The sequence below is a fragment of the Perognathus longimembris genome, chromosome 11 (genome assembly GCF_023159225.1).
Source record: "Perognathus longimembris pacificus isolate PPM17 chromosome 11, ASM2315922v1, whole genome shotgun sequence".
NCBI classification, from domain to species: domain Eukaryota; kingdom Metazoa; phylum Chordata; class Mammalia; order Rodentia; family Heteromyidae; genus Perognathus; species Perognathus longimembris.
In genome coordinates this window covers 39,933,537-39,947,109 of record NC_063171.1, presented here as the reverse complement: position 1 = coordinate 39,947,109, position 13,573 = coordinate 39,933,537, and the positions used below count along the sequence as shown (strand labels likewise).

Below are 13,573 nucleotides of genomic sequence, written 5' to 3'. Positions count from 1 at the left end.
AGGATCAGGTGCAGTGGGAAGCCAGGGCGGGGAGGAAAGTACAGACAGACTGCAAACACCAAATTTTTTGGAGGTACTTGGAATTAAACTCAGGGCCTCACGCTGTCAGGCAGAACTTTCTACCACTAATAACCATGTTTCTAGTCCAAGACACAAAAATTTTTCACAGAAAATTAGTAAATCAAATCCAATGCAACCAATAGTAATATATCATGACCTAAGAAGAGGTTTATCCCAGAAAGGCAAAATTTCCCCCAAGATGAAAACTCAATACTCATGTATTGGAGTGCAGATGTGGCTCACAAGGTAGAGCACCTAGCTAGCTAGCCCAAGACGCTATATTCAAATTCTGGTACAAAAAAAACAGCCAAAAGTGCCTGCCTCGGATACACGAGGCCCTAGGTTCAATTCCCCAGCACCACATATACAGAAAACGGACAGAAGCTGCGCTGTGGCTCAAGTGGCAGAGTGCTAGCCTTGAGCGGGAAGAAGCCAGGGACAGTGCTCAGGCCCTGAGTCCAAGGCCCAGGACTGGCAAAAAAAAAAAAAAAAACAGCCAAAAAACTTACCATAAAGAAACTGATTAAATTCAGCACCAAAAGCAAAGGATAACACCTTTTTACAAAATTCAACTCCACTAATGATTAAAGGGGGGGAAAAAAAAAAAAACACCACTGGCTCATTCCTGTAATCTTATTTATTCATAACTCTGAGTTCTGAGGTTCACAGTTCAAAGGCAGCCCAGGCAAACAAATCTAAATCTTATCTCCAATTAGCCAGCAAAAAGGTGTTAATAGAGATGTGAAGCACCAACCATGAGCAATAAAGCCAAGCAAGAACATGAGGCCCTGTTCAAATCCCATTACCAATATTAAAGAAAAAAAAAAAGCTCAACAATCAGACATAGTAGAAAACATTTCATTCTCAATCTCATAAATGACATTTATTAAAAAGAATTTTCCAGATACTCTTAGGAAAGAAACTCAAAGGTGCAACTCCTAAGAGATGGAAACAAAATAACTTTTTTTTTTTTTTGCCAGTCCTGGGGCTTGGACTCAGGGCCTGGGCACTGTCCCTGGCTTCTTTTTGCTCAAGGCTAGCACTCTGCCATTTGAACCACAGCGACACTTTCGGCTTTTTCTATATATGTAGTACTGAGGAATTGAACCCAGGGCTTCATGTGTACGAGGCAAGCACTCTACCACTAAGCCACATTCCAAGCCCAAGGCCTATTTTTTTTCTTTCTTTTTATAAATTTTTGGTTTTTGATGATTCTGTCTTCTTACAACATCAGAAGGGTTGGGGGGAGGACACCGAACTCTCAAGGGAAAAAGTATAGCAGTGGAGCTCACTAGACACTGAGGAAAATGAACTATACAACTTGTGGGTGCCAACAGGAGGGAGGGACTGGGAGAGAATGAGGGAACAGAAGACACTGTAGGAAAGGAAATGTACTCATTATCTGACTCATGTAATTGTAATCCCTCTGTATATCATCTCTATAATAATACTATAATAAAAATCTCCAGCTCAGTGGACATGGTGGTAGCACATCTATGATCCCTGAAGCAGGAATGATCATGAATTCAAAAACCACCTGGGTGACAGAGAGACCCTGTCTCAAAGACAAAAACAAAAAAATAGCCAAGCGAGGTAATTCATGCCTGTAATCCCTGATACTTGGGAGGCAGTAACTGGGATAGTCAAGGCCAGCCCAGACAAAAATTTGAGACCCTAGCCAGGCACCCATGGCTCACACCTATAATCTTAGCTACTCACAAGGCTGAGATGTGAGAATTATAGTTTGAAGCCACCCCAGGCAAGAAAGTCCATGTGACTCTTATCTCCAATTAATTCCCAAAAGGTGGGAAGTACAGCCGTAGCTCAAGTGGCAGAGTACTAGCCTTGAGCAAAAAAAGATGGAGATAGTGCCCAGGCCCTGAGTTCAGCACCAGGACGGGCACATACACACATGCACATGCATGCATACACACATACACACACACACACACACACACACACGCCACCATCACCACCACCACCACCACCATGAGATCCTATTTAAAATACATATCTAAAACCCCAAAGGGCTGGAGGTGTTGTTCAAGTAGCACACTTCCTAAGCTCGTGAAGTTGCCTATCAAGTAAAAATCCCTGAGTTCAAACCCACCACTGACTATATCATATATTTTATATACAATGTATATATTACATACATATATTGCTGAGCTTTTGGGGTTTTTGAGATAGGATGTAGATAAACAAGCTACAAACTTGTGATCCTTCTGCTTCAGACTCTCTAGTGCCAGGATTATGCCATGTATCACCAAACCTAGCTCTGAAAAAGGTTTTATTTTCTTTGGTGCTGGTCCTAGGGCTTGAGAGAGACATATTTTATTCATAAGATTGGTAAAAATCAACATCGTTAAAATGGCAACTTTCCCAAATCAATCCAAGGATTCATTAGCAATAAATATTTTAACACACATTTCTAAAGAAAATGACAAACTAATTCTAAAATTGATATGGAAGCTGGTCATAGGGGCATACACCTATAGTCCCAAGTACTTAGGAGACTAATTACTTGAGCCTAGAGTTTTAGGTCAGTCTGGACAACACAGACTCCATCTTAAAACCAAAATAAAATAAAATAAAGTTCACATGGGAATACAAACGACCTAAGAACAACCATCTCTTTTTTCCCTGAGGTGCTAGCAACTGAACTTGCATTCTAGGCAAACCATTTCACAAATCAGCCATTCCCTAGCCCAGACCAAGAATCTTATTAAAGAAAAAAAAAATAGCTAGGTGGGGGTGGCTCTCACCTGTAATCCTAGCTATTCAGGAAGCTGAGATCTGAGGATCACAGTGGTTTGGGGCCAGCCTAGGCAGGAAAATCAGTGAGGCTCTTATCTTGAATAAACTACTCAGAAAAAGCCAGAAGTGATGCTGTGGCTCGAGTGGTAGAGTGCTAGTCTTGAGCACAAAGCCCCAAGGAGAGTGCTCAGGCCTGGAGTTCAAATGCCAAGACTAGCACAAAGAAGGAGAGAAAAGGAAAGGGGAGGGGAGAGGAGGAGAGGGGAGAGGAGGGAAGAAGGGAGAAGAGGGGAGAAGAGGAGAAAGAGAAAGAAAGGGAAAAAAATGGTATTGCTTGGTTTCAACAAAATAGTAAGACAAAGAACAAAGGGTGAACCAATATGCAACAGGGACAAAACACTAGGTTGGAAATGAACTTTACAACTTAGGGGGAAGGGGAGACAGGGAGGAGGGAAAGTGGGAGAAAACAAGAAACAACAAGAAGGGGCTGGGGATATGGCCTAGTGGCAAGAGTGCTTGCCTCATATACATAAGGCCCTGGGTTCAATTCCCCAGCACCACATAAAAAGAAATAACAAAAGGGGCTGGGAATATGGCCTAGTGGCAAGAGTGCTTGCCTCATATACATGAAGCCCTGGGTTTGATTCCCAAGCACCACATACATAGAAAACAGCCAAAAGTGGCGCTGTGCCATAGCTCAAGTGGTAGAGTGCTAGCCTTGAGCAAAAAGAAGCCAGAGGTAGTGCTCAGGCCCTGAGTTCAAGCCCCAGGACCAGAGAGAGAGAGAGAGAGAGAGAGAGAGAGAGAGAGAGAGAGAGAGAGAGAGAGAGAGAGAGAGAGAGAGAGAAAGGGACTGGGAATGCTTGCCTAACATGCACAAAGCAACTAACTAAAAAAAAAAGAGATCATTAGTTACCACTGGCTGAGAATAGGGAAAAACGAAGCAGAATGAAAGAAAGTTTTTTTGTTTTTGTTTTTTTGGCCAGTCCTGGGGCTTGGACTCAGGGCCTGAGCACTGTCCCTGGCTTCTTTTTGCTCATGGCTAGCACTCTGCCACTTGAGCCACAGCGCCACTTCTGGCCATTTTCCATATACGTGTTGCTGGGGAATCGAACCCGGGGCTTCATGTATGCGAGGCAAGCACTCTTGCCACTAGGCCATATCCCCAGCCCTGAAAGTTTAGTATGAAGATATACTAAATATTTGGTTGTGGTAGTTGCTAACATAATTATGTGTAATTTCTCAAACTCACTACTTTTTTTTTTTTTGGTGCCAGTACTAGAGCCTAAACTCATGACCCACACTGTTAATTGGCTTTCTCACTCAAGGCTGGTGGTTTCCCACTGCAGTCACAGCTCTACTTCCAACTTTTTGCTACTAATTGGAGAGAATTGATCAGTGATTTATTTATTTGAAAAAGAAAAAAAATGGGTAAGGGATAGGGAGAGGAGAAAAGATATTTGTCACACTCAAAGAATAATCCAGCTGGTACCAATGGTTCATGCCTGTAATCCTAGCTACTCAGGAGGCCAAGATCTGAGGACCAAGGTTCAAAGCCAGCCCAGGCAGAAAAGCCCATGAGACTTTTATCTCCAGCTAACCACCAGAAAAACCAGAAGTGGCGCATTGGCCCAAAGTGGTAGAGCACTAGCCTTGAGCTGAAGAGCTCAGGGACAGCACTCTGGCCCAGGACCGACAGAAAAATCAAAAAGAAGAAGAAGCAGGTTGCCAGTGGCTCCTATCTGAAATACTAATTATTCAGGGCATTTAGATATGAGAATTGCAGTTCAAAGCCAGCTGTGGCCAGAGAGTCTTAAAGACTCTTATCTCCAATTAACTAGCAAAAAGTCAGAGTAGAGCTGTGGATCAGGCAGCATGCCAGCCTTGAAAGCTAAAAAGCTAAAGGACAGTGCCCAGGCCCAGAGTTCAAGCCCTAGTATACTGTCCTTTACCAAAAAAGGAATAATCCGGCCAGGAATTCAAGCCCAATTCACAGAAAAAAGAACTACACTGGCTCACCAAAAGATCTACAATAGAATGCTAATAGCAGCATCCTTCAGAGCAGCCTACAACTAGAAATTATCCAAATGCTCACCAAGAGTTGAATAAAGAAAAGAAAATATTCAAACAACGATGAAAATAAACAGACTATTCACAACAGAATACTCAAATAGCATATTCCAGCAACAATGAAAATAAACAAGCCACAGTTGCACAAAACAATATGGATGAATTTCATAAACACAATATTCAGCAGAAAAATGGTAGCCACACACACAAAAAAAAGCACACACATCTGATCCCATTTATATGAAGATGAAGCAGATGAATGCATATATGCTAAGCTATGCTATGCCATGCCATGCCATGCCAAGCCAGGAGAGTAGTTACCACAGGTGGGAGCAAAAAGGGCAAGAGATAACCAGGTAGATTCTAGAATAAATAACTCAGGATATATGAAGTTATCGTGCTAGAAAACTGAGGCTAGCTAAGGCTATGTGCAATTTTCTACACATTATACTTGAAGAAGTTATTGGTTATTTTTTGTTAAAAAGAAAAAAAAAAAGCCTACCCATTGGAATAAAGAGTCCACCATCCTCTTTCTCTTCCTCAGTTTGGTGAGCCAGACTCCTGAGTGGCTCTTCTTGAAGAGAAGCACAAACATCTGGCTGGGATGATTTCCTAGGCTGGGCTCCTGGGTTTGCAGACTGGCTGCCTGATGGCTGTAAAGGTATCTCCTCCCCTCCAGAATGCATTTGAGGTTTTCCTAGAAGAATCACAAATACTGCTCCATACTTTGCCCATTCTGAGTCAAATTCTTGTAGAAATCAGCACTTTCTTATAGTCTTTTTAGTTAGATCACTTCATAAATTAAAAATATCAAAATCAAAGCTCAGATCCAAATTCCTCATCTGTAAAGTCAAGGAGCTGACCTAGAATACTGCTAAAATCCTTCTGATGCTAATGTGCTTTGAGTTTTGCTTTGTTTCCTACAGAAAAATCAGACAATGGAGCTAGGCATTTAGAACAGTGAAAATAAGAGTTCAGCCCTAGCTCCAAGAGAGAAAGAAAAGTCAAATCACAATGGGGAGAAGGGGAGTCTGATGACAAAGGGACCTTTCTTTACAAATGACCACTGACACTACATTTATTCAATATCTATAAAATGCCCTCATCGGCCAGAAGAGGTGCTCACACTTGGGGGGGAGGGATGGGCTGAAGCAGAAGGATCTCAAGTTCAAGGTAGCAACTAATAGCAAGGTCCTGACTGATTAATAAAAAAGAAGAAAAGAAAAGAACTCTGGGGCTGGGAATGTGGCATAGCAGTAGAGTGCTTGTCTAGCATGCATGAAGCCCTGGGTTCAATTCCTCAGTACCACATACATAGAAAAAGCCACAAGTGGTGCTGTGGCTCAAGTGGCAGAGTGCTAGCCTAGAGCAAAAAGAAGGCAGGGACAGTGCTGAGGCCCTGAGTTCAAGCCCCAGGACTGGCAAAAAAAAAAAAAAAAAGTAAACATCAGAAACCAAGTTGTGAAAGAAAGAAGAAATATGCACAGCTTCTATACACAAAATGTCTCTAAAATACACATAAAGAACATACACAGTGATCTAACAGAAGATGTGGAGAACAAACTGACTGAGGAAAAAGTGACAAACTTTTCACTGTATACTTTCTGCAGGAGTCCTGGGGCTTCAACTCAGGGCCAGGATGCTGTCTCTAATCTTTTTTTTCTTTCTACAGCTCCACTTCTGGCACTTTAACGGTTAATTGATGATAAGAAATCTCAAGGAGAGGCTGGGAATATGCCTTGTACACATAAAGCCCTGGGTTCAATTCCCCAGCACCAGATATACAGAAAACGGCCAGAAGTGGCGCTGTGGCTCAAGTAGCAGAGTGCGAGCCTTGAGCAAAAAGAAATCCAAGGGCAAGGACTGGCAAAAAAAAAAAAAAAGAAACAAAGAAAAAAGAAATTTCAAAGACTTTTCTGCCCAGGCGGGCTTCAAATTGTAATCCTCAGATCTCAGCCTCCCGAGTAGCTAGGATTACAGGTTTGAGTCACCAGCACCTGGCTCTGCATTCTTTTATTTTATTTTTTCCATGAAACTGGATCCTACTATCCCAGACTGTCCTAGAACTCACCATGTAGCCCTGGCTGGCCTCAAGCTCTGTATCTTCCTGCCTCAGCCTCTCAAATGCTGAAGTCACAGGCATATACTACTATACCCAACTACTTTCGATATTTCTTAATTTTTAAACTTATTTTTAGATTGCCTAGTTGATATTTATCTAATTCTAAAAGAGACTATTATTTGTCACTGTACTCAATTCAAAACATATAGCCTAAGCCAGGCACTGGTAGCTCATTCCTGTAATACTATTCAGGAGGCTGAGATCTGAAGATCACAGTTCCAAGCCAGCCAGGGTAGGAAAGTCTGTAAGACTTTTATCTCCACTTAACCACCAAAAAGCCAGAATTGGATCTGTCAAGGACAGAAACCAGATCCTGAGTTCAAGCTTCAGCATCAGTATTAAAAAAGAAAAAAAAACATATAGCCTACATAAACACAGAACCTACATAAAGCAGCTTGGCAGAGTGGCTGTATCCAGGTAATTGTGAGGCAGAGATTGAAGGACCACAGTTCAAGACCAACCTGCATACAAGTTTTGAGACTCCTTCTCAACCAATGGCTGGACATGGTGGTGCACACTTGTCATCCCTTGCTACGTAGGAAGCACAATGGCTGTGCCCAGTGCGATGCACTTGTCATCCCAGCAACACAGGAAACACAAATAGTAGAATCTCAGCGCAGGCTGACACAGGCATAAAGTGAAACCATGTCTTGAAAATAAGCAACTTAAGGGCTGGGAATATGGCCTAGTGGTAAAGTATTCGCCTCGTATACATGAAGCCCTGGTTCGATTCCTCAGCACCACATATATAGAAAACGGCCAGAAATAGTGCTGTGGCTCAAGTGGCAGAGTGCTAGCCTTGAGCAAAAGAAGCCAGGAACAGTGCTCAGGCCATGAGTTCAAGCCCCAGGACTGGCAAAAAAAAAAAGCAACTCAAAAAAAAGGGATTGACGGGCTGGGGATATAGCCTAGTGGCAAGAGTGCCTGCCTCGGATACACGAGGCCCTAGGTTCGATTCCCCAGCACCACATATACAGAAAACGGCCAGAAGCGGCGCTGTGGCTCAAGTGGCAGAGTGCTAGCCTTGAGCGGGAAGAAGCCAGGGACAGTGCTCAGGCCCTGAGTCCAAGGCCCAGGACTGGCAAAAAAAAAAAAAAATGAACATCAAAAAGGGATTGACAGGGGCTGGGAATATGGCCTAGAGGCAAGAATGTTTGCCTCGTAAACATGAAGCCCTGGGTTAGATTCTTCAGCATCACATACACAGAAAAAGGCCAGAAGTGGCACTGTGGCTGTTAGCCTTGAGCAAAAACAAGCCAGGGACAGTGCTCAGGCCCTGAGTCCAAGCCCCAGGACTGGCAAAAAAAAAAAAGGGATTGACAGAATGGCTGAAGTGATAAAGCAAGCACCTGCTTAGCAAGTGTGAGGTCCTGAATTCAAATAATTAAACACACAAGTACTATATATATGTATAGACATATATCTCCCCTAGAAGGCCTGATGATATAACATCGGTAATCCCAGCACTCAGAAGGCTGAGATGGGAAACTTAATAAAGCTCAAGGTCAGGGCTAGGAATGTGGCTTAGTGGTAGAGTGCTTGCCTATCATGTATGAAACCCTGGGTTAGATTCTTCAGTACCCACATACACAGAAAAGGCTGGAAGTGGTGTTGTGGTTAGAAGAAGCCAGGGAGTTCAAGTGCCAAAACTAGAACACATACACACTAATAATAATAATAATAATACAATAATAAAATTTTAATATTATTTTTTGGAGGGGGGAGAGTAAAGGTTTGAACACAAGGCCTTCCACTGTTAGGCAGATACTCTGCCACTTAAGCCAGGGCCCAACTCCTTTTTGCTTTAGTTACTTTTTTGCATAAGGTTTCATATTTTCGTCCAGGGTTGGCCTAGGACTACAATTCTACCTTCCCTCCCACCTAACTTTGCTTGTCAACACACCCAGTTTATGTGCTGAGATGAGATCTCACTAACTTTTTTCCCAGGCTGGCCTGCCCTGGCCTTCAGTGCTCAGGCCCTGAGTTCAAGCCCCCAGACTGGCAAAAGAAAAAGAAAAAGCAATGACAAAATAGAACAAGTTGGGCATCCTTTATCTGACATGCTCAGGTCCAGATTTTTTTGATTTTGGAAAATGTGAATATACAGTAATGAAGTATTTTGGTGGGAACTAAGTCTATACAAACAATTCTTTTATTTTTTCACACATATCTATAAAGCCTGAAGATTATTTTGCACAACACTTTTTTAGTATACCTGTTTTTTTGTTTGTTTTGTTTTATTTGCAGTACTGGGTTTCAACTCAGGACCTTGTATTTTTCTAAGCAAGCACTCCACTCCTCCAGTGTACTTGTTATTTTTGAGGTAGTCCTACTTGCTGCCCTGGTGCATAACACCTATTTTAGACTTTCTGAGGGAGCTGAAATGACAGGCATACACCACCACAATCATCTTCTTTCCACTGATGGAGTCTCATGGTCTTGTGGACTTTGTGCTCAGAACAGAAGCTTTCCTGATCTCAGCCTCCCACACAGCTGACACAAACCACTCTACCCAAATATTGGTTGAAAAGGGGTCTTGAATGTATGCCCATCCTAGCTTCAAATACAATTCCCTTGATCTCAGTCTCCCAATAATTTAGGTGTGAGTCGCCTAAAGGTAGGTACTTTTTCTTTCCTTCTTTCTTTCCTCCCTCCCTCCCTCCCTTCCTTCCTTCCTTCCTTCCTTCCCTCCTTCTTTCCTTCTTTCCTTCCTTCCTTTTGGCAGTACTGAGGATTTAAATTCAGGGTCTCACACTTGCTATACAGCCATCTACCACTTAAGCCACAGTCCCTTTTTGCTTTAGTTATTTTTTTCCAGATAGGGTCTCTCCTACCCACACTTCTCACACAGCTAGTATTATAGGTGTGCACCACTACGCCCAATTGGTATCCACATTTTAACTACAATCCTTCAGATAAGGAATTTTCCACCTCAACATCATATTAGCATTTGAAAAGTTTAGAGCATTTTGGATTAGGGATCTTCACATTAGAGATGCTCAACTTAAACTGACATGGAAAATATAAATCAGAGACATTTCATATCTTACCTCTTTCCTCCTTAACTTCTTCACTAGGCTCTTCTGGAAAAGTCTCTTTTATGACAGACGGATCAACTCTATCTTCTTGAGTAACTGGTCCAGGCCTGAGGGCAATTTTCTTCCCTCTCCTTGAAGCAGTAGCCTGTTGTTTTCCTTTACCAATCTGTACATTAAGAGGATTTGAAGACTCCACAGAAGGTAGGCTGATTCCTTGAGAGATAGCTGCATCAACAGAATCCAAGACCGGTAAATTTGTGTGTTGAGTAAGCATCATCCTAGGGTTCAAAGATGGCTCTTCCACACCAAGCCGATCTCCTGCATCTTGCACAGATTGAACTTCAAAGCCAACTGCACTGTCATGACTTGGACTCCAGGACACTGACCCCAAGTCTCTATCCTGCTCACATTCTGGTTTAACAGTTGACTCAAGGTCTAAGTCATCTTCTTCCTGATTGTTTTCATGCTGTGGGGACTCTGTCATTGTAGTTTTTCTCTTCTTACAGGGCAACATTTTAAATGTCCCACTTTTGATCCATCCTAAAAGGATAAAAGCAAGTGCTTATCATCTTCATATGAATAACGGTAATAACTTTTTCTCAATTAGCCTTTCATTTCATTCATGTTCAACTTGCCCACTATTCCTTTGAAGGAAAGATGAGAAACAATGATTAGAATGAGTTAAAATTCCAACTCAACTTCTACATGTCTCAATTTCCCAAAACTTGTGTTTCTATCTTAAGAAAGAATAATAACAGTAATTGTTCTTGGCTCAGAGCCAAGAGTACAAGAATACAAGAGTAAGTCATTAGTGTAAGCTTGTACTATTACCATCAAAAAGAGAATATGCATGACACTAATAGCAGTATATGAACTCAAACTCTCTGAACTTGTTTCCTAAGTCAATTTCTTTCTAGCTTTGTGACCTTGCATAAATAACTTAATTTGAATCTGTTTGTTGAGCTGTAAAATGAAATAAAGGCCAGGCACCCATGGTTCATACCTGCAATCCTAACTTCTCAAGAGGCTGAGATCTGAGGATTGTGGTTCAAAGCCAGCCAGGGCATACAATTCAAGACACACTTATTTCCGATTAACCAGACAAAAGCCAGAAGTGGAGTTGTGGCTCAAGTGGCAGAGCACTGAGTTCTCCAGCCCTAGTACCAGTTCAAGAAACGTAAGTTAAAATAGCACCTACTAATTAGATATTAAATAATCAACAAACACTTGCTATTGGTGTTTTCATAAACAAGTATTTCCATTAACATAAACAATCCAAAAGCAAAATGCAGTTAAACAGACTATGTTAGCAGAAATGTGTTGAAAAAGAGAGTTCTACTGTTCTTACTACTACGTTACTTCTGGACTCTTCAGTTCTAGTTGCCAAATTTTAAGGGCAATATTGACCTAAAACAGAGAACATTATATATCTTAGTGAACCTGTTGGCAAACCTTTTACAGTACTTAGCACTTTTATAGTACCTCATTACTTGTCTGTATCCACCTTCCAAAACTATGTTGAGAAAAAGGAGTCCTTCAACTAAGGCCCCTATTATCCAACAGTGTTGGGGTACTGTAGATAGTCAGAGAATGTTCCCTGAATAAACAAATGAATTTAAAGTGGGCTTGAAGGGGCTGGGAACATAGCTTAGCGGTAGAGTGCTTGCCTAGCATGCATGAGGCCCACAATGAGAAAGAAGAGGAAGGAGGGAGGGAGGGAAGGAAGGAAAGGAGGGAGGGAGGAAGGACAGACTGACAGCTGCTTGCTATTCAGACAGCAGTGTGTGGGGAATCGGCTCAAAGTGCTTCCAACACAGCAAGGGCTGGAAAAACCTGACACTCTGGGAACCAAAGTCAGCCCTACAGGGCGAATGAATGCTAAACTCGAAGGCTGCCCCCCGCGTCCCACTCCGGAGAAAGCATTTCCAAAAGGGCCCCTAGCACCGGTTTCCACACCGGCCGGAGCGCTGGCCCAAGTCCGCACTACCGGTTTAACACCTTCGCACCTCTAGCTCAGGTTCTGCACCCCGCGCCAGCCTTCAGACCAGAAGCCCCTGGTCCTGGACACCCCCGATCCCAGAGCCTCAGGTCCCACCCGCCTCTTCCCGCCCACCACACACCGCCCAGTACCATCACAGGCCCGCCGGATCCCGCGGAAACTCAGCTTCCGCACCACCGGAAGTCAGGCAACGGCAGCGACTGTCGTGCGCGCCCCCGAGTCTAGGAGCGCGGCCACTCAGGGCACCAAGGCGCATGCGCCAAACCCCAGACGCCATGTTGGTTGAGGGCCAATGAAGCTACAGCGTAAGTACGTCTTTTATTGGAGGAAAAAAAAATGAAAGGAACCAGTTCGTTTTCTCTACCCACAGGGCAATCTTTTATTTATTTATTTATTTTTTTGCCAGTCCTGGGCCTTGGACTCAGGGCCTGAGCACCGTCTCTGGCTTCTTTTTACTCAAGGGTAGCACTCCTCCACTTGAGTCACAGCGCCACTTCTGGCCATTTTCTATATATGTGGTGCTCAGGAATCGAACCCAGGGCCTCATGTATAGGAGGCAAGCACTCTTGCCCCTAGGCCATATTCCCAGCCCCCCACAGGGCAATCTTATTAAAAACAGGGAGGAGGGCTGGGGATGTGGTTTGGCGGTACAGTGCTTGCCTAGCATACATGAAGCCCTGGGTTCGATTCCTCAGCACCACATACACAGAAAAAGCCAGAAGTGGTGCTGTGACTTAAGTGGCAGAGTGCTAGCCTTGAGCAAAAAGAAGCCAGGGACAGTGCTCAGGCCCTGAGTTCAAGGCCCAGGACTGGCAAAAAAATAAATACAAGAAAGTCTTCAGAAGTTATTGTGTCTCCACAAGTTTCACCTGTGTCCTCCTTTTGGCCTTCAGGAATAGATGTTTTGGTTTGCCCTTCCCTCCTTTCCTAAGAAGCTCATTAAAGTGGAAAAGTCAACACTGAGTAAAGCACTTTTCGGTGCAAAAAGAAAAAGTTAAAAAAAAAATTTAACACACCTCAAATGTCAACTTTATGTGTATAATTAAAGATTTTTAGCAAAATTTCAGAGCTGGGCAACCATCTACAGATATGGTCTTTCATCAGTTTTAAAGTTCAAGACATTTTTCCGTAATTATTATTATTTTGGTCTCAGAAATGGGTAAAAATAATGGCAATCGATATGGAAATCCAGGCAATACAGAATTCTCCCCCTCTCCCCCAAAGGCTTGGAACCCAGGACTTTCTCCTGTCCTAGCCCAGGGAATTTAGGATGACAGGATTGACACCGACTGCCATGATTACCCACACATGTTTCCTGAGGTCTCTCCAACTCGCGACGCCCCAGCCTCTCCGCCCCAATTGAGATCACGGGCGGGCGTTGGTCGCTTACTAACACCGCCTCTTACCTAAGCCGCTTTCCCCCCCCCCCCCCGCCTCCCCCTTCGGAATTTTTACCCATGACTCTCAGCGCGCGGGTGGGCGGGGCCCCACGGGGGAGGGTGGAGAGACTCGGCAGCGGGCGGGGCT

General features: G+C 43.4%; 1 protein-coding gene across 6 annotated transcripts in view; it reads right to left on the bottom strand.

The window, feature by feature from the left end:
• Nucleotides 1-12,281, bottom strand: part of LOC125359697 (GON-4-like protein) — a 76,400-nt gene extending 64,119 nt beyond the window's left edge. For 4 of the 6 annotated variants that reach the window (XM_048357550.1, XM_048357548.1, XM_048357551.1 and 1 more), the window contains exons 1-3: nt 12,178-12,234; nt 10,060-10,691; nt 5,390-5,584 (exon numbers count right to left, since the gene is read on the bottom strand). In XM_048357550.1, coding sequence (XP_048213507.1) covers nt 5,390-5,584; nt 10,060-10,561 — 697 coding nt within the window. In that variant the 5' untranslated portion in view covers nt 10,562-10,691; nt 12,178-12,234. Of the gene's footprint in view, nt 1-5,389; nt 5,585-10,059; nt 10,692-12,177 lie in introns of all 6 variants that reach the window. The other 2 variants (XM_048357549.1, XM_048357552.1) reach the window with 2 other exon arrangements.
• Between the last annotated feature and the right edge of the window lie 1,292 nt (nt 12,282-13,573).